The 22,692-nt window shown below is 44.4% G+C and overlaps 1 protein-coding gene across 1 annotated transcript in view; it reads right to left on the reverse strand.

Annotated features, from left to right (window-relative positions):
- Positions 1-6,674: 6,674 nt before the first annotated feature.
- Positions 6,675-22,692, reverse strand: part of LOC143781823 (cryptochrome DASH) — a 37,264-nt gene continuing 21,246 nt past the window's right edge. Inside the window, exons 12-14 of the mRNA XM_077268691.1 lie at positions 16,471-16,590; positions 13,756-13,932; positions 6,675-6,929 (exon numbers count right to left, since the gene is read on the reverse strand). Of these exons, the coding sequence (XP_077124806.1) occupies positions 6,822-6,929; positions 13,756-13,932; positions 16,471-16,590 (405 nt within the window). The 3' untranslated portion in view covers positions 6,675-6,821. The remainder of the gene's footprint in view (positions 6,930-13,755; positions 13,933-16,470; positions 16,591-22,692) is intronic.

The raw sequence follows: 22,692 nt of genomic DNA on the forward strand, positions 1-22,692 counted from the left end.
CTTACTCCTCCAAGACCGGGGTTCTTTTCGGTCAGTTTGCTTGTTGTCCATGTGCACCTAGGTAGCATGTATCCAATAAAAACCAGCAAGCCTCTGCACACCAACAATTTTTTACGTTTCACATAGATTGACGGTCCATGTGAAAAAAATAATTAGTTGGATTCCTTTTATGGACCAAACGTAAATGCACGCAGTGACTGCACCCGTCCACTATGGGAAACAATGAGCCGCTGACCGGTCCGGGATTGGATCATTATTTTTCTCAAGCAGCCATCTGAACCAAGCTTTAGGCAATGTGCACACGTTCAGGAATGTCTGCAGAATTTTTCTGAACAAAAGCGGACTTTTTCTGCATGCGTTTTTTTCACGTATTTTTCGTGTTTTTTTCCCGGAGCTTCCCAATGCAATAATATAGTGTCAAAAACGCGAAAAATCGGCAAAATGAATGAACATGCTGCATTTTTTACCACGATGTGTTTTTTCGTGGAAAAAAAACGCAGCATGTGCAGAAAATTATGGAATGCATTGAAATGATGGGATGCTTAAAGTAAGAGTTTTTTTCCGTGGAAAATGGCCGAAAAAATGCGAAAAAAAACGTGAAAAATCCTGAACATGTGCACATAGCCTTAGGGTTGTTCACATGAACTTTATTTCAGTCCGTGTTTTATCCTAGTGCACAACTGATCACACACTTACCAATTTTGTCAATGTGTTGGTGCACAAGTGATTTTCCACAAGGACCCAAAACTATTGTTAATGGCCGACTGCTCCTGCCTTTTCCATGATGTGGACTAACCCTTAGAGCTGTATATGGATCCAGTCACGGTTGTATGTAACTCCTATTTTTAGGAAAGTACTATGTTTTTGTTATTCCAGTTTTGTGTCATTCGGATGTACATTACCCCTATATGAGTGATACGTTGTAACCATGATCACTGTGAGCGTCCTTCTTGTTATGTGACATTAGAAAGCTGCAGTCTTGTCTTTGGTTTTAATTACACATGACTGTACAAAAATTCCTTTCATGTCATGAGGAAATTTTCTATAATGAGGAAATAAAGCGGAAAACTCCATTGAGAACATATTTATGGGGCCTCCCGCCCCATCCACACACCCCGAGGATGTCATGTATATACTGGCCACAGTTAGGGTACACTAACTTATTTTTGTCTGTGTGCTGTGCATGTGGAGGACGGACAGAGCGCGATGACCAGCGTTAGCTTATGTGCCAATGCATATGGGCTATTCTTCACAAGGACCACAAGTCCGTGTGGAAAAAAAAAATAAAAATTGCAGAACACTTTAAGGTACCTTCACATTAAGCGACGCTGCAGCGATAGCGACAACGATGCCGATCGCTGCAGCGTCGCTGTTTGATCGCTGGAGAGCTGTCACACAGACCGCTCTCCAGCGACCAATGATGCCGAGGTCCCTGGGTAAGTAAAAAAAAAAGTAAAAAAAACCAAACACTACATACTCACCTGCGCGTCCCCCGGCGTCCGCTTCCTGTACTGTGTGAGCGCCGGCCCTAACAGCAGAGCGGTGACGTCACCGCTGTGCTTTTACTTTCACTTTAGGGCCGGCGCTCAGTCAGAGCAGGAAGCGGACGGCGGGGGACGCGCAGGTGAGTATGTACTGTTTGTTTTTTTTACTTTTACGCTGGTAACCAGGGTAAACATCGGGTTACTAAGCGCGGCCCTGCGCTTAGGGTGGTTTCACACTTGCGTTTTTGTCTGCAGCGTTTTTTGCACAAAAAACGCATGCGTTTTTCCCCCCTATATTTAACATTGAAAACGCATGCGGTTTTTTGTACGCATTTGGTCGCGTTTGTAAACGCATGCGTTTTTTTCTGCATGCGTTCATTTTCAAAAATGCAACCTGTATTTTTTTGCGCGTTTTTTTTGCCGCGAAAAAACGCATGCGTTTTTTAGCGGCAAAAAAATGCATTGCTGTCTATGTAAACGCATGCGTTTTTAAGCACATGCGTTTGTTTGCGTTAAAAACGCATGCGTTTTTGTAGAAAAAAAAAACAGAAAACACACTGAAAAGCCACCCACCACCATCAAGGTGATAAAGGGATCCAAACCCTAACTCTACCCCTAACCTCACCCCTAACCGTTTAATGAACATTTTCTGACAGTCATAGTGCCACGTATTTAAGTGCCACGTATCACGTATTTCAGTGCCACGTATTTAAGTGCCACGTATCACGTATTTAAGTGCCACGTATTTAAGTGCCACGTATTTAAATGCCACGTATTTCAGTGCCGCGTATTTCAGTGCCGCGTATTTCAGTCCCACGTATTTCAGTGCCACGTATAACCACGTAGTTATAGTATTTACAGTACGTGGCACTGAAATATCGTGGCATTTACGTGAAATACATGGCACTTAAATACGTGACACTTATATACGTGGCACTTAAATACGTGGCACTTAAATACGTAGCACTTATACGTGGCCACTGAAATATCGTGGCACTTATATACGTATATAAACGTATTTCAGTGCCACGCATTTCAGGTTAGGGGTAGGGTTTTTTGTTTTTTACCGCGTTTACATGCGTTTTTTCACACATGCGTTTTTTTAAAAAACGCATGCAGATAAAAACGCAAGTGTGAAACCAGCCTCAGTAACCCGATATTTACCCTGGTTACCAGCGTCAAACATCGCTGGTATCGTTGCTTTTGGTGTCAAACCTGACGATAAACGCCGGTCTGACGACCAAATAAAGTTCTGAACTTTATTCAACGACCAGCGATATCACAGCAGGATCCTGATCGCTGCTGCGTGTCAAACTAAACGATATCGCTAGCCAGGACGCTGCAACGTCACGGATCGCTAGCGATATCGTTTAGTGTGAAGGTACCTTTAGTCTAGTCCAATTTACAGAACAAACAGGCAGCTCCAGCTCCTGTCCAGACGGGCACCCGAACTGCCCACAACGACAGTCACATCCACAATCTACTGATATACGGATAGTACATAAGTCAAAGCTGTAAAGGACAAAGGTAAAAAAAAAACATTAACACTAAAAAAAACTTTAAAGGTTCCAAATTAATTTTATTTTTGGCCTGACAATAACTAAGAACAGAATAAACAGTGTTTTTCTTTTGCTTCAATATACAATGTAACAGTCTTGAAAATAGTGATCTCTGTGCACTGAAAATATGATCATCGGTCCACAGAAGCCCAAAGAGGTCAAGAAACTGAAATAAGATTCAGAAATTAAAGGATTTGTCTCAGTCTATCCTTGGACTGTCAATATTCAAGAGTGCACCGCCACCAGAGAGAGAAGGGAGGCAGCAGGCTGAGGAGCGGTGCACTCCTCAAAATAGGCACTTGAAACAACTCCTTTCATATCTCAAGAAGAAGAACGGTTTATACATGGAAGAATGATCTTCTTTAAAGTCACTGCGAAGTCTCCTCTTGTCAAATGTCACCGATTCTTTAAGGGGCAAACATATTGTTTTTTTTCCCCAAAATAAAAATATCACCTCAGCCCAGGATATTCGTAATTTTATGTTTTACTAACAACGGAGATGGGAGGAGGTATGGAAAAAAAAAATGAAAATATGCCTTTTTTCTCACTTGTTTTTTTTTTTAATACTTTATATTGGAAATATTTTTATTTTGATTAGCAGCAGGCCTGTTCTGATTGGCAGGGACTCTCATTTATTTATTTTTTTTAATCTTTTTTTTTTATTATTCCTTTTTTTTTCTCATTTACTTCAAACATTGTACCCCACCATTAAAGACCTTATAGCAGTAATTTAAAAATTGAAATACCGTTTTAGCCGGTTTTCCCTTGGGAGGCGTATTCGCACCAGGTGAAGGGCAAATGTAGCCTCTGCCTGCACAGCAGAGCGGATCTAGATTTGAACTCCTGCTCCCTCCCGGACACCTGGTAATTACTAGGATGGGAACAGAGAGCACGGTTTCTGCTTGTTAGGGCTCATTCCCACTAGCGATGTAATTGTACGCGTGCAATCCAAAAGAAAAAAAAGAAGAAAAAAATCGGATTGCACTTGCCCCAATGTTTCGGCATGCGAAAATAATTGCAGCATGCTGTGACTGCACCCGAGAATTGGATCGCAGGCACCGATATAAGTCTATGGGTGCTTGTGAAACATCGCACTGCCGACGCTGGCAGCAGAGGAGATGAAGAAATTCTCCTCCTTTAAAGGGCCACTGTCACCTGCTCCAGCCGTTATAAACTAAAAGAGCCACCTTGTGCAGCAGTAATGCTGCAGTCTAACAAGGTGGCTCTTTTAGTTTCTGATTCATTTATTACCTCAATAAAGCGTTTTAAAAATTGGCCACAAATACCAGATATTGTACCTGGAGGCGGTCCGAAGCGTCCTCTCTGAATCTCCCAACTGCCGTCACTCTTCTCTTCAGGGGCGATGGTCGCCGCCCCCTGAGCGCTGTTGCTTCTTAAATCCGGCGCCTGCGCTGTGCGTGCCTGCCTGGGGCAGGCGCAGTCTTCATTGTCAGTCACAGCTCAGACGCAGGGTGCCTGACTGCGCCTGTGCGGGCAGTGCGGCCACCCTGTTCCTGAATCCCCGCCCCGCACTGTGTTATTCATTATGCACAGTGCGGGGCTGGGGTTCCTGGGCATGCGCACTGCGCTTGTCAGACGCTCCCCCGGTCCCCCGCCTTCCAGCATTGCCGGAATATACAGGTTTCATTGCCGACGTTTTGAACAGCCACAAAGAACAACGCTGGAAGGCGGGGGACCGGGGGAGCGTCTGACAAGCGCAGTGCGCATGCCCAGGAACCCCAGCCCCGCACTGTGCATAATGAATAACACAGTGCGGGGCGGGGATTCAGCAATGACTGACAATGAACACTGCGCAGGCCCCAGGCAGGCACGCACAGCGCAGGCGCCGGATTTAAGAAGCAACAGCGCGAAGGGGGCGGCGACCATCGCCCCTGAAGAGAAGAGTGATGGCAGTTGGGAGATTCATAGAGGACGCTTCGGACCGCCTCCAGGTACAATATCTGGTATTTGTGGCCTATTTTTAAAACGCTTTATTGAGGTAATAAATGAATGAAAAACTAAAAGAGCCACCTTGTTAGACTGCAGCATTACTGCTGCACAAGGTGGCTCTTTTAGTTTATAACGGCTGGAGGGGGGTGACCGTGGCCCTTTAAGTGCAAACATTTAATAAATGACCTCTAAGGCCGGCGACACACTAGCGAGTTTTACGGACGTATGAGCGCAGAAAATACATCCGTAAAATACGCATAACACACGGCCCAATGATTCTCTATGGCCCAGCTCCTATCAGCCGTATTTTACGGATCCGTATTATACGGTCTTCTACGGCCAAAGAAAATCGCAGCATGCTGCGTTTGTCACCGTATTGCGCAAAAAAATTGCCAATGAAAGTCTATGGGGGCGAGAAAAATACGGATTACACACGGACCAGCAGTGTGACCTGCGAGAAATACGCAGCGGTGTTCTATAGAAAAGCCGGTAATTCAATTACCGGCTTTTCATTTCTCCTTTACAAACCCGACAGGATATGAGACATGGTTTACATACAGTAAACCATCTCATATCCCTTTTTTTTTTTGCATATTCCACACTACTAATGTTAGTAGTGTGTATGTGCACAATGTGGGCGCTGTAGCTTGTAAAATAAAGGGTTAAATCGCGGAAAAAATTGGCGTGGGCTCCCGCGCAATTTTCTCCGCCAGAGTGGTAAAGCCAGTGACTGAGCGCAGATATTAATAGCCTAGAGAGGGTCCATGGTTATTGGCCCCCCTGGCTACAAACATCTGCCCCCAGCCACCCCAGAAAAGGCACATCTGGAAGATGCGCCTATTCTGGCACTTGGCCACTCTCTTCCCATTCCCGTGGGAAATGAAAAGCCGGCAATTGAATTACCGGCTTTTAGGATATCTAGCGCTGAATTAAATATAAATACAGTATATATATATATATATATATATATATATATATATATATATATATATATATATATATATATATATATATCTCAATGACATATATATATACTGTATATATGTTTTAACGAACATTTGAGCCGAAAAATCCATTAGATGTCGGTTTTGCAAGCCTGTGAGAAAATATTGCAGTACGGATGCCATACGGAGGATGCCATGCGCAAAATACGCTGCCACACCCTGCCTACGGATGACATACGGATCACTATTTTGGGAACATTTCTGTGTATTACGGCCGTAAAAAATGGACTGTATTGTCTTACGCCTAGTGTGACGCCGGCCTAATGCATACATCAGCAGGTGCCATTTAAGCAATTTTAAGTATTCACAAAAGATAGGATTGAGGTTTCTTGGTCAGGCACCAAGTGGACTAATCAACAAATTTTTCAGGCACTAAAATGCTATCGGCAATAAACCTAAAAAGGATACCCTTTAAATCAGTACCCCAACAAAACTGCTAGTGCCTCTGCTGAATAGATGTTCTTTTGTAGAATTTTTTTTTAAATAAGAGCATTTATCACCTAATCAAAGAGTATGTGATAAATCTTATATATTTAGGGGCCCCATGATCACTATTACAAGGGGCCGCAAGTTCCATATTACTCTTTAGTAGTACATCTGGAGTGTGGAGGAGTCCCAGGAAAAAGAAAATTCCCTTTTTATTTTAATTCTGAAGCTACATGTCATTAGAAGACATCCACCTGATTAGACTGCAGTGTTTCTCACGTCTTCCATTCTATGTTATTTTACGATTACATCTTATTCCTATTCCTGTGTCTTTCTGCACTGGAGTTGGGATACGTTAATACAGTATTGCATTGTCCTGGCCATATCGTACGCTGCAGTCACATATTTTTATTTCGAGAAAAGTAGAAATCTATTCCTCTATTCTTGTGCTGTTTTGGAGTGTGTGATGGTCCTTTTCCTCTCCTAGACGATGCTGCACCACCAGCCTGAGAAGAAAAAAAAAAGTAGTTATATAGATATAAAAAAAAATAAAATATCTGCATAGTATTTTTAAATTTAAAATGAAATATTTTTCATGTCTTCTCAAAAACCCGCTAGGGCAGACATATGAGCGATTCTCTATTTGAAATGTGCGCAGAATTCTGGGCAAGCAGCAGAAGAGCAATAGTGTTACTTATATATGGAACAGTTCGTTATAGTTAACGAGGTCAAGTAAAAATGAAACAGACTCAACATAGGCCAGTCTCACACGTCCAGATAATTCTGGTACAGGAGTTATCTGTGTCCGTGTGCTCACGTGGCACATCAATGTGGCACACGTGCGGCAGCCGTGTGCCGACTGAGGACCACACGGACCGTGCAGGAGACAGAGCTAGAGTTAAGCACTGTCCCCCCTGCGTGTGGTGCTGAAGCCGGCATTCATTCCTTCTCCCCAGCAGCGTTCGCTGGAGAGGGAGAGAAGGAATGAAAAATCAAGGTTATTTTTTTTGTGTTTAAAATAAAGTTCCTGGTCACCTCCCACCCCCTGTGCGCCCGCCTGCTTGCATTAAAATACTCACCCAGCTCCCGCGATGCTTCTTCTCAGCGCCGGCAGCTTGTCCTGTGTGAGCGGTCACGTGGTACCGCTCATTACAGTGATTAATATGCGGCTCCACCCCTCCACCCTTTAATTCTTATGTTTTTGTACCAGAGAGTTATGACACACAAAATAAATAGTTAATAAAAAACATTTACCACATGTCTACTTGACATCACTACAATTTTTTTTATTAAGAAGTTAGAAGAGTGTTAAAGGTTGACCAGCAATTTCTGATTTTTCCAAAAAATTTTACCACATTTTTTTTTAAGGAACCACATAACATTTGAAGGGATTTTGGGGGCCTCTATGACAGAAAATACTCAAAAGTGACAGCATTCTCAACCTGCAACCCTCAGGTGCTCAAAAACTTCAGGTGCTTCACAGGAATTAATGCAATGTTCAAGGAAAAAAATGAACATTTTACTTTTTTCACAAAAATGTTACTGTAACCCCATTTTTTTTATTTTCACAAGGAGAACACAAAAAATGGACCCCAAAATTTGTTGTACAGTTTCTCTTCAGTACGCCAGTACCCCATGTTTGGGAGCGTGGCACGACGAAGGAGCACTGTTTGACTTTTTAAACGCAAAAATAGCTGGAATCAAGAGCTGACGCCATGTTGCGTTCGTAGAGCCCTTGATGTGCCGAAACAGTGGAAACCCTCCACAAGTGGAGACTAGAACCCCTCAAGGAATGTACCTAGATGTTTGATGAGCACCTTGAACTCACAGGTGCTTTATAGAAGTTCATAACGTGGAGCCATGAAAATAAAATAATCACATTTTTCCCACAAAATTTTTTTTTTAGCCCCAATGTTTTTATATTCACAAGGATAACAATAGAAAATGCACCATACAATTTTTGGGGCAATTTCTCCTGAGTGCGCCAATCCCCCATACTTTTGAGGCACACTGCAAAGCTTAGAAGGGAAGTAGTGCCATATTGGAGTTCAGATTTTGTTGGAATGGTTTGAGGGTGCCATGTCACATTGGCAGAGCCCCTGAGGTGCAAGAACAGCAGAACATCACATAAGTGACATAATTTTACAAACTACAACTCTCAATGAATTCATCTAGGGGTACAGTGAACAAGTTGACACCACATGTGCCTCCCAGAATATTATACCATTGGGCGGTGAAGAAAGAATAATTAAAATTTTTACTGCTTAAATGTTGTTTTTAGCCCCAAATGTTTAATTTTTATAAGGGCTAATAGGAAAAATGGACCACGGTTTGTTGTGAAATTGTTTTGCACCAATACCCTAACATGTAATCGGGAACTTCTTTTGAGACACATCGCAAAGTTCAGAAGGTAAGGAGCACCGTAGTATAGTGCAGATTTTAGAATCCCCTATAAGTGACCCCATTTTACAAACTACACGACTCAATGCATTTATCTAACGGTGCAGTGATCATATTGACACCACAAGTGTGTCACAGAATTCTATACCACTGGGCAGTGAAGAAAGTACCGCATTTTTCGGACTATAAGACGCACCGGACCATAAGGCGCACCCCAAATTTGGGGTGAAAATTGCAGATTTTTTATAAGATGGGGGTCCGTCTTATTGTCCGAATTTACAGTATCTTACCTGAGGGCTGGCGGTGGCAGAGCAGAATCACAGGAGGCATGGTGTCGGCAGAGGTGGGGTGATGCGGTACAGCGTGCACTTGAGCAGGGTCCCTTCCTGCTTAGGTGGGCGACGCCACGGCCTGGTGTCCATGGGAGGGTTGCAGCAGTGGTTACCGGCAGAGGTGCTGGGATGAGGAGGTGCTGGGATGAGGAGGTGCTGGGATGAGGAGGCGCAGTGAGAGGTATGGTGTCAGAGGGGTCCCTTTCCCCGGTGAGGTGATGCAGCAGCCCGGTAAGCAGCAGAGCCGGGTGAATCCTGTTGTTAGCGGTGGTGGCGGCCATCTTCCCGAGGCCGCGCGTGCGCAGATGAAGCGCTCTGCTTCCCGGGGCTTCAGGAAAATGGCCGCGGGAGGCCGCGCGTGCGCACATGGAGATCGCGGCGGCCATTTTCCTGAAGCCAAGAACTTCAGGAAAATGGCCGCCGCGATCCCCATCTGCGCACGCGCGGCATCCCGCGGCCATTTTCCTGAAGCCCCGGGAAGCAGAGCGCTCCATCTGCGCACGCGCGGCCTCCGGAAGATGGCCGCCACCACCGCTAACAACAGGATTCACCCGGCTCTGCTGCTTACCGGGCTGCTGCATCACCTCACCGGGGAAAGGGACCCCGCTCACTGGGCCTCCTCATCCCCGCACGTCTGCCACCACACCTCTGCCGCCACACCTCTGCCACCGCACCTCTGCCGCCACGGTAAGCCTGCATTGCGACTATTAGACGCACCCCCCATTTTCCCCCCTTTTTTTTGGGGGAAAAAGTGCGTCTTGTAGTCCGAAAAATACGGTAATTACATTTTTACCACAAAAATGTTTTAGCCCCAGATTTTACATTTTCACATAGGGAAATGGCTAAAAATGGCACAAAAATTTGTCCCCCAGTTTCAGCTGAATGTAGAAAATACCCCATATGTGGCTGTACAGTACTGCTTAGCCATACGGCGAAACTCGGGAGGGACGGAGCGCTATTTGTCTCCTGAGGACAGATTTTCCTAGAATAGTTTGCGTACTCCATATACAGGGCCTCTAAGTGCTAGAGAAGCAGAATACCCCCTGAAGTGACCCCATTTTGGAAATTATACCCATGCCAAACATGTGGACACTAACTGCAGTTTAGGCACATTGTGGGGCTCAGAAGGGAGGTGGGCATTTGGATCTGGGAGTGCGGAGTTCCCGGAATTCTTTTGTGGGGCGAGGAGCCATAGCGCTTTTCCAAAGCCTTTGTGCTACCAGTAACGTGGAAGCCCCTATATTTCCGTTAACAGATGACCGACTTAAGTGGAAGCTTTTTTTGTGGATTGAGTTGAAACTTTTGTTGGGAACAATTTTCATAATATTTTAGATCACATTTATCCGGCGCTCTACACTGAGCACTCACATCGGGGTTTCCATCTAAATCTCTGAGTGACGAGATTCAGATGAAACCCCTGAGGGAGCCACGCACTACAATGCGGTAGCAGTTACTCTGGACTCTGCCTGGCCTCTGTTCAGTGGTGTCATTCTTTTCAGAGATGTACAAAAATGTGGCATACCACATGGTTTGAGAAGCATGGTCTAAAGCTTTCCGTAGCATAGTGACCTGGGTCACTATGGTGTTGATATGAAGGGAGAGGGACCCTCCTAAATGTTCCAACTGCTCTCATTCGCAGTATTTAGGGGGTTAAACAGCCAGGGGCACTGCTGGCACCCTCCCTTGCTGCTAGTGCAGGAGCTCAGCCACTAGCAGCGCCGAGCTCCTGCTGTGATCGTGTGGGAGTTGCTGATATTTCAGCACCTGTTGCGGGATCATGTTGTGATCAGTCAGTTGCACTGATTGACTGATCGCAGCCCTCTAAGTGTGGGGACCGATGGCATGGATCCCCCACACCTCTTTCCCTTGCCGCTCAGCTGTCACTGTCACCTGTCGGCACTGAACTGTCACAGTGACAGTTTAAATGCATGACGGACATAGCACGTCGTGATGCCGGAACTGACCCCAGCTCATGACGTGCTATGCCCGTCAGTCGTCGTTAAGGGGTTGTTGTTGTTTTTTAAATTCACCATATGGGTCAAGAGTTATGGGCCTTTATATTCAGTGATAAGTTTTATGGTCTTCACCAAGGAGACATGGCTTACAGTGTAATAATGCTTAACAGTCTATCAACACATCCCTAGAGAATCCAGTGAGTTACCCCCTTGTAGAGACCATAAAATCCACCCCCACCCCCACCCCAAAAAAAAGGTCCATATCTCTGTAACCATAATGCAGATTTAATAATGGCTTAAGCCAGGTAACAGCGGGTTTAAAATAAGAGCAAAAACAGACCATTTTTGACCTGATACATTGTTTACTGGACGCTCATTTGGCCTCCGCTAGGCAGTAAAGCCTTATGGACATGTTTGAAGTGTACGTCTGCAGCTTTCCAGCACATATGCTACACATAAGACAAAAAAGTATTGTAAAAAGGTGCATAAGGTTCATACAAGTTGTAACTAACACATGTGCATTAGATGTTTCTTATGTCAATTCTGTGTGTCACATTACAGAAGTAGAATGTTTTATTTTCCTTTTTTTGTGAATTTTAAGGTTATTCCAGGAAAGAAGAATAAAAAATATTTTCATCACACAAGTCACCTGAAGGTACATTCAACTTACAAGGAAATTGAGTGAAAGCTAGGTGTGACATGGCAGTAGGTTAAAGGGGTTTTCCAGGCTGAAAAGAGTCTAAAGTCACTCTGTGTGAAAACAGACTGTCGAAATATGACATTGTGCAACATGCAAAGTGTCACGATGTCCCTGTATTCGCAGTGCGATGGGCTGTCACGTCATGTACATGATGTGAATACTTGCAGGAGAATAAAGTCCACAAACTGCTAAAAAAACAGAAACTCTCACTGAAGACATCCATAGCTGGCAGCTGAGCAGTGCTACAGAAGTAGGGGCAGGTGCAGGCGGCCGTAGATTCTCTCATCTGGCAGAATCGGGCTGATTATGGTAATAACACTACGATAAGTGTTTGATCAGAATTTGATCATAGTGTGATCTGATTCTCTCGATGAGGAGAAGATCGAGAAAATAAATGTCTCCATTCTTTGAGGCCGTGGAAACTGGACAGCAATCAGATGTCATCAGAGTACAGTCCGATGTTTCCCACTCATTCCTTGACTTGCCGAGTGCAATCCAATTATCGGATCAAACTCGGGCATGCTGCGATTTTTTATTTTTTCTCGGACAGATGCTGTCAGAGAAAAAAAATAAAATAAATCGAACATGTGCAGGGTCCCATAGCATTACATTGGTCCGGGTGCATCCAATGTTTTGGCAGATTGCACTCAGACCGAAAATATGCTTGTTTGCACCTGCCCTAATGTGTAGCTGTTTTAGGAAACAACACATGAACATAGTCACAATGTTCAGATCCTGACCTTGTCTTTTATACTAAAGTGTCTAAGTGAAATACATGGCACTTAAATACGTGACACTTATATACGTGGCACTTAAATACGTGGCACTTAAATACGTAGCACTTATACGTGGCCACTGAAATATCGTGGCACTTATATACGTATATAAACGTATTTCAGTGCCACGCATTTCAGGTTAGGGGTAGGGTTTTTTGTTTTTTTCTTGTTTTCTTGTGTTTTTCTTTAAAAACGCATGCGTCTAAAAACGCATGCGTTTTACCGCGTTTACATGCGTTTTTTCACACATGCGTTTTTTTAAAAAACGCATGCAGATAAAAACGCAAGTGTGAAACCAGCCTCAGTAACCCGATATTTACCCTGGTTACCAGCGTCAAACATCGCTGGTATCGTTGCTTTTGGTGTCAAACCTGACGATAAACGCCGGTCTAATGAGGATGTCCCAAAATCGTTGTAAACGGAAGAAGAGCAGGGTCAGCACCTATTGTGACGGGTGGATCCTGTGTAATCAGCTGTGTATAGAGTGTTATCAGTCATTGTAATCCTGTCTCTGATCATATGGAGCCTGGTGAAAAGTCTTCCTGAAAGAGTCTAAAATAGCCCCAGATTACTATTTTTTTTTTTTTTCATTAAATCTTGTGATTTGAAAAATAAGCTGCCAAAAATTAGGAAAAACAAACACAATTAGTGCAAAAACCTGATTTAAACAATAAGTCATTTTCTGGAGGGAATTCCCTTTAAGCTAAAAGGACCCAATTTATTAGGAAAATTATGAATAAGTTCCTATACCCCAAGTCTCCAATACATTTCAGTAAATGATATAAGAAATGTTCATAAAAACTGGAGAATGGGTGTAGATTGTACATTTCACGGAACAACAAATGACCTAGTCTTTAAAAACTCAAGTGTATTTCCATCCAAAATATTTGTCATGCCTAAAAAGATATATGCCTGACTGGGGAAGGTCTTTCTTCTGTCTACAAAAAAAAAAATTGGTAAAAGGAGTCCGGCGATCCCCTAAGGAGATTCATGTTGGTGGAAGCTTTTCTCATGAGTTGATGGTCGTGCTTGCACTCAGCCCTATTTACTCTAATCTTTTTTGAGTTTTGAAAGGAGCAGCCATTATATACAGCATATAATATGCCAAACATCCAGTAAACCCAACCACTAACAACGAACATGCTACTGTGACAGTTGTGTAGACTTACCGGCTTCTGGTTCACATGTCTGCTCCACTCTGGTGCCATGACTATTGGATGTGGGTAGGTTTCTCCAAGAGTAACATTAGCATGTACCAAGGCAGCATTGCTCAGTGCCCAGGGTGTATGAACAGCTCCTCCTTTTATCTCCTGCAGCTCCGGAACCCACAATCGTATGTATTCACCCTTTTATTAGAAAGGATTAGAATACAAGAGAAAAAAAATAAGTCTGGGTGAATTCATTTTCTTGGGCACTTGGCAGTACACATTACAAACTGTCCATACGATGTACACAAGAACTAGGGGAACAATGTCCCAACCATCCTCCTAAAGGGTATTGAAAAAATAACTGAAAAACAACAAAAACCGGAGACAGATTAATTTTCACCTATCTACTGGATAACTAATAACTAGAAAGGCAGGTAAGGCGTAGGCAAGACAGGCAAAATCAGCACTCATCTACAAAAGTACCGTAACCATGAATGGAGCGACTGACCCAAACATTGTGACTAGCGCATATGTTTCATCACGGTTTCATTCACACAGGGAATTCAGGACCTCCACCTCTACTGATAAATGGGGGCGTCACCGTGATCGGAAGACTACCAATTTACCAGCTATCACTTGTCCAATGGATGCCTCAAAATTGGTGATAATTAGTGATGAGCGAATATACTCGTTACTGGAGATTTCCAGAGCACGCTCGGGGGTCCTCCGATTATTTTTTAGTGCTCAGAGATTTAGTTTTCCTCAGCTGAATGATTTACATCTCTTAGCCAGCTTGATTACATGTAGGACTCCCTAACAACCAGGCAACCCCCACATGTACTCATGCTGGCTAACAGATGTAAATCATTCAGCTGCGGCGATGAAAACAATCTCCGAGCACTAAAAAATACTTGGAGGACACCTGAGCGTGCTTGGGAAATCTCGAGTAACAAGTATATTCGCTCATCACTAGTGATAATGTTTTACAATCAAATTTCCCTTCTTTAAAGAGAGGCTTTCACTTGCTAAAAAAATTGAGTTAAAGAGTAACCGTCGTTTTAAATTTTTATTTCCTAAATCAATAGTATACATGAAAATAAGAAACTTTTGTAATATATTTTGTCAGACGAATCCGTTTCTCTCTCTGCCAGGATTGATCATTCATTCTCAAAATTTTCGGATCAAATCTGAATTCGGTGAAGACAGATTGTCCCATTACTGAGATGGCGGCTAAGATTATATTATGGAGGGAGGAGCTCTGCATCTCGCCCCTCCCTATTAAGGAGGGAGGAGCTCTACATCTCGCCCCTCCCTATTAAGGAGGGAGGAGCTCTGCATCTCGCCCCTCCCTATTAAGGAGGGAGGAGCTCTGCATCTCGCCCCTCCCTATTAAGGAGGGAGGAGCTCTGCATCTCGCCCCTCCCTATTAAGGAGGGAGGAGCTCTGCATCTCGCCCCTCCCTATTAAGGAGGGAGGAGCTCTGCATCTCGCCCCTCCCTATTAAGGAGGGAGGAGCTCTACATCTCGCCCCTCCCTATTAAGGAGGGAGGAGCTCTGCATCTCGCCCCTCCCTATTAAGGAGGGAGGAGCTCTGCATCTCGCCCCTCCCTATTAAGGAGGGAGGAGCTCTGCATCTCGCCCCTCCCTATTAAGGAGGGAGGAGCTCTGCATCTCGCCCCTCCCTATTAAGGAGGGAGGAGCTCTGCATCTCGCCCCTCCCTATTAAGGAGGGAGGAGCTCTGCATCTAGCTCCTCCCTCCTCAATAAAATCTTATCAGTAGCAGCTCTCGTCTCCTATCTGTCCTCGCCGAATACAGATTTTTAGCAGTGAATTGGGAATTTTGAGAATGAACGATCAGTCCAGGAAGAGACAGCAACAAATGTCTCTGATAAGATATATTACAAAGGTGTCTTATTTTCATGTGAACTATTGACTCATAAAACAAAAATTAAAATCATGGCTACTCTTTAAATACCTTGTTAAAAAAAAAAGATAAACAAAAAGGAAAGAAGAAAATTACATCACTCACCAGTCATTAACAAATTCCTTGACTTTATTTCAAACATTTGAAATACAGAGGGGAGGCTTGTGCAATGGCAAAAAGCACAGACTTTCAATGTTTAATGGACTGGCAAGTGCTGTAACTTTCTTCTTTCCTTTTTGTGGTTTATTTGGACTATTTTTCCTGGTCTTGCAAAGCACCGCTGTAGTAATTGGTGAAAACTATACTGAGAGTGCCGAAATTCATTATATGGATTGTCTGCACTTTGAAAAAATCCTGAGCTCCCCTTATTCTACCATTTTTTCCCTTTTGAACTGCGTAGCTCCATTGGAGAGGTAATCACATGTTGCTTTTGGAGCACAGTATGTGAAATTTCTGCTTTAGGTCAACTGCGTACTTCTTCAGTCTTCTCTGGGGGCGTGCTCTTTCACCCATCCCTCCTTTACGGTGCCAATCACAGTTCAGCAGCTGATCTAACAATCTGGGGAGGCGGGTGATAGGGTATATGCCCCCAGAGAAGTCTCAGAGGAAACGCTTAGCTGAACTATAAGCAGAGATTTCTCCAATCCCTTCAGTTGCAGACCAGTATGCACGTTATATTACAGCCGGGACCCATCATGTATGGTGGAGGCTCAATTTTTTAAACGGATTTTGACTTTTTGCTATGCACATGTTAAATTTGAATTAAACATTAGAACTATTTTTCATAGGTTTGATGGACATGGAGACATACATTGCCATCATAATCCAGGCCCTGTTTTATCATGTTGAATTTTCTATTTTCTCTGGGATCATTCCCAATTCCAGCACTGTACAACCAGTTGCCATAATTACTGCATACGTCATAATCCACCTAGAAACAAACACAGAAAACATTTTTTTGTGTTTTGTCAAAGTACAGCTTGAAGTGCACAGTTAAAGGATTCTCCGGGGATTAGAAAAAAAAATAACCTACGAAAATATCATAAAAACAAATTCCTTAAAAGGTTATACATCGCCCCGTAAATTCATTTCAAATGGGCTGTAGTGTTGTAGACGTAGGCTTGTAACAACCATACTATCACTGTACCTGTTACTGGTAAAGTACCAGAGAAAATACCTTAATTCACATGCCAATGAGGATAATTTGGTGCACCCTTGATGTGGATGAGAGCTCGGTGCACAGTTTTGCTTTGGTGGCATCTCTTCTGAGTCCTGGCCAAGTTCTCCATTCCCCTCTCTTTAGCTTCTCTCCTTCAGGTGTCGGTGAGGGTGAGTGAGGCGGGGGAGCGTTTCCCTGCAGTGTATGGTACGTGCAATGGTTTGGGGGGTGCTTGAGGTACTTTGTTGCATCCCTTATACTATCTCGGACCCAAAGACAGGCGGTCACCTTCTGCTAGTCTTTTTCATCTACAGTACTTGATGGCTGGGATGAAGGACTCTACCAGAACTACCTTTTCACCTCCGATGGGAGCGCTGGCCAGGACAGTTTTACCTGAGTATTTATGCAGGTTATTCAGACTTCTGATGCGTTGCCTGAACCACCAGTGCCTTTTAGAACTACATGTGAATATAAACTTTTATTGCCAAAATTTCTCTGTGGATATGTGGGGTGCAGAGCGAGGATAATATTAGGCGAGTGGATACGGTCTATCGATCAGTACTGACAGATCATCACTTACTGTACATAGAACGGACAGCCCAGCACGTTAATCACCCACATCTTATGCTGATATATGGGGGTTTCACTGTCTAATATCCTACATAAAGTTATAGACCGCTAATGTATGGATAATAAAACATGTTCCAGTTATTAGGACATTGATTTATAGTCGGTGCCTCTAATGTAGTAACTAAGCTTCAGGGACATCTGAATGTATGGATTGGTCACTGATCCGTAAAAAAAATCTCGTCACACAACAAACACTGGGGAAGCACTACAAAAACCCTATTACCAACAGAAGTGAAGCGGAGCCAGAACTGAATCAACAGTATTGTTTTGTCAAACCAACAGATGGTTCTGGATCTGTACAGGGATGGTCTTACTTCGTTCATTGCCTCTTCGGTGGGGATTTTCCACTACGCTCTGTAATAATGCCAATTTGAAGAAGAGCTTTCTAAATTTTTCCTACTGAATTATATGCGATATTACAACCTAAAGATCCCTCTATGATTAAAGGGGGTCTTCCAATAGGATAGGGGATACCTTCTAGATTAGGGGGGGCAGTGTGCTGGGACTTCAATGTTCATCATAATAGGCCATCTTTATGTGTTCTCTGAAGCCTCCGGAGCGCTGTACTGACTGTTCCCTGTACTGCAGACAAAGGCCTTTATGTTAAGAAAGTCTGCACCTGCATTACTGAGAAAGTACAGGCTCTGTTAAGGCACATTGCACATTGGCACCCATCCAGTGGTCCCGCAAAACAGGATTCAAACATATGTGGCCATAAGCTATAGTGGTGCTGAAAGAGCGAATGTGCACTCTGACATACATCCTAACGGAGGCAGACACTCATCACACATCGTAGATATAAAAAAAAATTACTGAAAATTAAAAAAAATATAAAAATTATATATATACACACACACATACATACATACATTTAATACAAAAATCAGATTTACACAGATAGAACATGTACCTATTATAGTTTGATGGTGTTCACATGTAATTTTGCAGATTGAGTATTCAGCAACAAATAACAGAGACATGTGTGATTCTGATAGGAGTCGTGGATGAAACTCAGCTATGCAAGTCTATTAAAGTTAGAAATAAAATAACTAAATGAAAAAAAAAACAATAAAAATTGCAGAGCACTCAGGTATAGGGTTGAGCGAAACGGATCGTTCATTTTCATAAGTCGCCGACTTTTGGCAAAGTCGGCGTCTCATGAAACCGAGCCGATCCCTGTGTGGGGTCTGCCATGCGGTACGCGACTTTCGCGCCAAAGTCGCGTTTCAATGACGCTAAAAGCGCCATTTCTCAGCCAATGAAGGTGGACGCAGAGTGTGGGCAGCGTGATGACATAGATCTCAGTCCCCACCATCTTAGAGAAGGGCATTGCAGTGATTGGCTTGCTTTCTGCGGCGTCACAGGGGCTATAAAGGGGCGTTCCCGCCGACCGCCATCTTACTGCTGCTGATCTGAGCGTAGGGAGAGGTTGCTGCAGCTTCTTCGGAAGCAGGGATAGTGATAGGCAGGGTACATAAAGCCACAAACCGCTTGTGCTGTAGCGATTTCCACTGTCCAACACCACCTTTTGATTGCAGGGACAGTGGAAGCTACATTTTTTTTTCCTCAGCGCTGTAGCACATTGGGCTGCCCTAGAAGGCTCCCTGATAGCTGCGTTGCTGTGCCTGTGTGTACGCCGCTGTGTAAACCAACTGCTTTTTTCAAAGCACAAATCCTGTTGTTCCTTCCTTTCTGCACAGCTATCTTGTGTGTTTGTCCCCACTTTTGTGTGCAGCAGTCCTTTTTATAGCTGCCTGCCATACTTTCCTGAGATTACTGCAGGGAGATAAAGATTGGCAAGTCTGCCTCTGTGCCAGTCCTGTGTGTGGCATCTGTCTCTCATTGTGTGCCACCGAAAACCACTGTGTAATACTTGGCCATTTTTTTGGGGGGGGTAAATTCTCCCTTTTAAAAAAAAAAATAATTAGTGGTAGATAAAGATTGGCAAGTCTGCCTCTGTGCCAGTCCTGTGTGTGGCATCTGTCTCTCATTGTGTGCCACCGAAAACCACTGTGTAATACTTGGCCATTTTTTTGGGGGGGGTAAATTCTCCCTTTAAAAAAAAAAAATAATTAGTGGTAGATAAAGATTGGCAAGTCTGCCTCTGTGCCAGTCCTGTGTGTGGCATCTGTCTCTCATTGTGTGCCACCAAAAACCACTGTGTAATACTTGGCCATTTTTTTTTTTGGGGGGGGTAAATTCTCCCTGTAAAAAAAAAATAATTAGTGGGAGATAAAGATTGGCAAGTCTGCCTCTGTGCCAGTCCTGTGTGTGGCATCTGTCTCTCATTGTGTGCCACCAAAAACCACTGTGTAATACTTGGCCATTTTTTTTTTGGGGGGGGGGGGTAAATTCTCCCTGTAAAAAAAAAATTATTAGTGGGAGATAAAGATTGGCAAGTCTGCCTCTGTGCCAGTCCTGTGTGTGGCATCTGTCTCTCATTGTGTGCCACCAAAAACCACTGTGTAATACTTGGCCATTTTTTTTTGGGGGGGGGGGGGGTAAATTCTCCCTGTAAAAAAAAAATTATTAGTGGGAGATAAAGATTGGCAAGTCTGCCTCTGTGCCAGTCCTGTGTGTGGCATCTGTCTCTCATTGTGTGCCACCGAAAACCACTGTGTAATACTTGGCCTTTTTTTTTTGGGGGGGGGGGGGGGGGGTAAATTCTCCCTGTAAAAAAAAAATAATTAGTGGGAGATAAAGATTGGCAAGTCTGCCTCCGTGCCATTGCTGTGTGTGGCATCTGTCTCTCATTGTGTGCCACCGAAAACCACTGTGTAATTTTTTTTTGTTTTTTTTTTACATTCCCCCATTAAAAAAAAAAAAAATAGTGGGAGATTAAGATTGGCATTTCTGCTTGAGTGCTGGTCCTGTGTGTGCCATCTGTCTCAAATTATTGGGGCACAGAAAACCTAGTGTGTAACATTTTCCTTTCAGTGTCAGGCACCTATAAAGGTATATATAAATCCTACAGAAGTTTGAGTTCACCTTATAAGTTGTTTTACAGTAACAAATACCGTTACTTTGGTTACGTTTTGCAAACAATGAGGAAGTCTAGTGGAAGAGGTCGTGGCCGTGGGCGGTCATTGTCAGCTGGTAATGATGGTAGTGGTGGTGGAGCATCAGGTGGTCGTGGTAAAAGCAGTACAGCACCTAAGTCTCGAGTTGTTGAGCCAGGTTCGTTGTCTGGCTACACAAGGCCTCGAACGCTCTCTTTTCTGGGAGTAGGAAAACCACTTTTGAAGCCGGAGTAGGAGGAACAAGTATTGGCTTTCATTGCTGACTCTGCCTCTAGCTCTTTCGCCTCCTCCTCGGAAAGTGAAAAATGTCAGAGCAGTGCATCGTCAGTGGATGCTCCCGGTCAGGAACAAGTCGCTTCCTTGTGTCCTTCACCCAGAACAACAGTGAAGAATGCGTCAGTCGACAGAACAGGTTACTCCATGGAGCTCTTTACACATACCGTTCCTGGGTTAGACAGTGAAACAGTTAACAGGCCATGCCCATTCGAAGTTGAATCGGACATGGAGTGCACAGATGCACAGCCACAGCCAGATTACTATGCTGTTCCTTTGACTCAGACCAGAACATTGCCCTCGCAGTGTACTGAGGCAGAATCAAACCCAGCGGAGACTATGGTGCCCCGTTACGAACGCAATACCACCGGCTTACACGGTGACACAGACGAAGTTGCACACGACATAGAAGAGGAGGTCATAGATGACCCAGTTGTTGACCCCGATTGGCAGCTATTGGGGGAACAGGGTGCAGGCGGCAGTAGTTCTGAAGCGGAGGAGGAGGAGCCGCAGCAGGCATCAACATCACAACAGGTTCCATCTGCCGGGCCCGTATCTGGCCAAAAACGCGTGGCAAAACCAAAACCAGTTGGAGGACAGCGTGGCCATCCGGTTAAAGAAGCTCAGTCTGGAATGCCTGAAAAGGTATCCGATAGTAGAAAGAGTGCAGTCTGGCATTTTTTTAAACAACATCCAAATGATCAGCGCAAAGTCATCTGTCAAAAATGTTCAACTACCTTAAGCAGAGGTCAGAATATTAAAAGTCTAAATACAAGTTGCATGCATAGACATTTATCCACCATGCATTTGCAAGCCTGGACTAACTACCAAACGTCCCTAAAGGTTGCAGCACCCTCGGCCAATGAAGCTAGTCAGCAATGCTACATCCCTTCCCTCACTGTCAACCCACCATTTCCCGCACCACCTGCAGTATCTGTGCAGCTTTCGTCGCCAGGCCAAAGCAGTCAGGGAATCACCAGGTTTGCAGTAGGAAACACTGCATGTAGGGCACCGGCAAGAATACCATCTGCAACCCTCTCTCAGTCACCCATGTCCACCGGCACCACCGCTAGTTCCACCATCTCCAGCTCTCCAGTCCAGCTCACCCTACATGAGACTCTTGTTAAGAAAAGGAAGTACTCATCCTCGCATCCGCGTACACAGGGTTTGAACGCCCACATTGCGAGACTAATCTCATTAGAGATGATGCCCTACCGGTTAGTTGAAAGCGAAGCTTTCAAAGCGCTGATGGACTACGCTGTACCACGCTACGAGCTACTCAGTCGGCACTTCTTTTCTAGAAAAGCCATCCCAGCCCTCCAACAGCATGTTAAAGACCGCATCGTCCATGCACTCAGGCAGTCTGTGACTACAAAGGTGCACCTGAGAACAGATGCATGGACCAGTAGGCATGGCCAGGGACGTTACGTGTCCATCACGGCACACTGGGTGAATGTGGTGGATGCAGGGTCCACAGGGGACAGCAATATTGGGACAGTTCTGCCTAGCCCACGGTCAAGGAAAGAGTTGGCTGTAGGCGTTCGCCCCCCCTCCTCCTCTTCGTCCTCCTTCTCCTGCAGAAGCGAGAGCTCGTCCACAGACCGCAGTCGCACATCCACTCCATCCGCAGCTGCCACTGTTGCACACCAGGTGTGCCATTATGGGACAGCTAGTGGCAAGCGTCAGCAGGCTGTATTGGCAATGAAGTGTTTGGGCGACAACAGACACACCGCGGAAGTTCTGTCCGAGTTCTTGCAGAAAGAAACTCAGTCATGGCTGGGCACTGTACATCTTGAGGCAGGCAAGGTAGTGAGTGATAACGGAAGGAATTTCATGGCTGCCATAGCCCTTTCCCAACTGAAACACATTCCTTGCCTGGCTCACACCTTAAACCTGGTGGTGCAGTGCTTCCTGAAAACTTATCCGGGGTTACCCGACCTGCTCCTCAAAG

This window comes from Ranitomeya variabilis, chromosome 6 (assembly GCF_051348905.1).
Source record: "Ranitomeya variabilis isolate aRanVar5 chromosome 6, aRanVar5.hap1, whole genome shotgun sequence".
NCBI lineage: Eukaryota > Metazoa > Chordata > Amphibia > Anura > Dendrobatidae > Ranitomeya > Ranitomeya variabilis.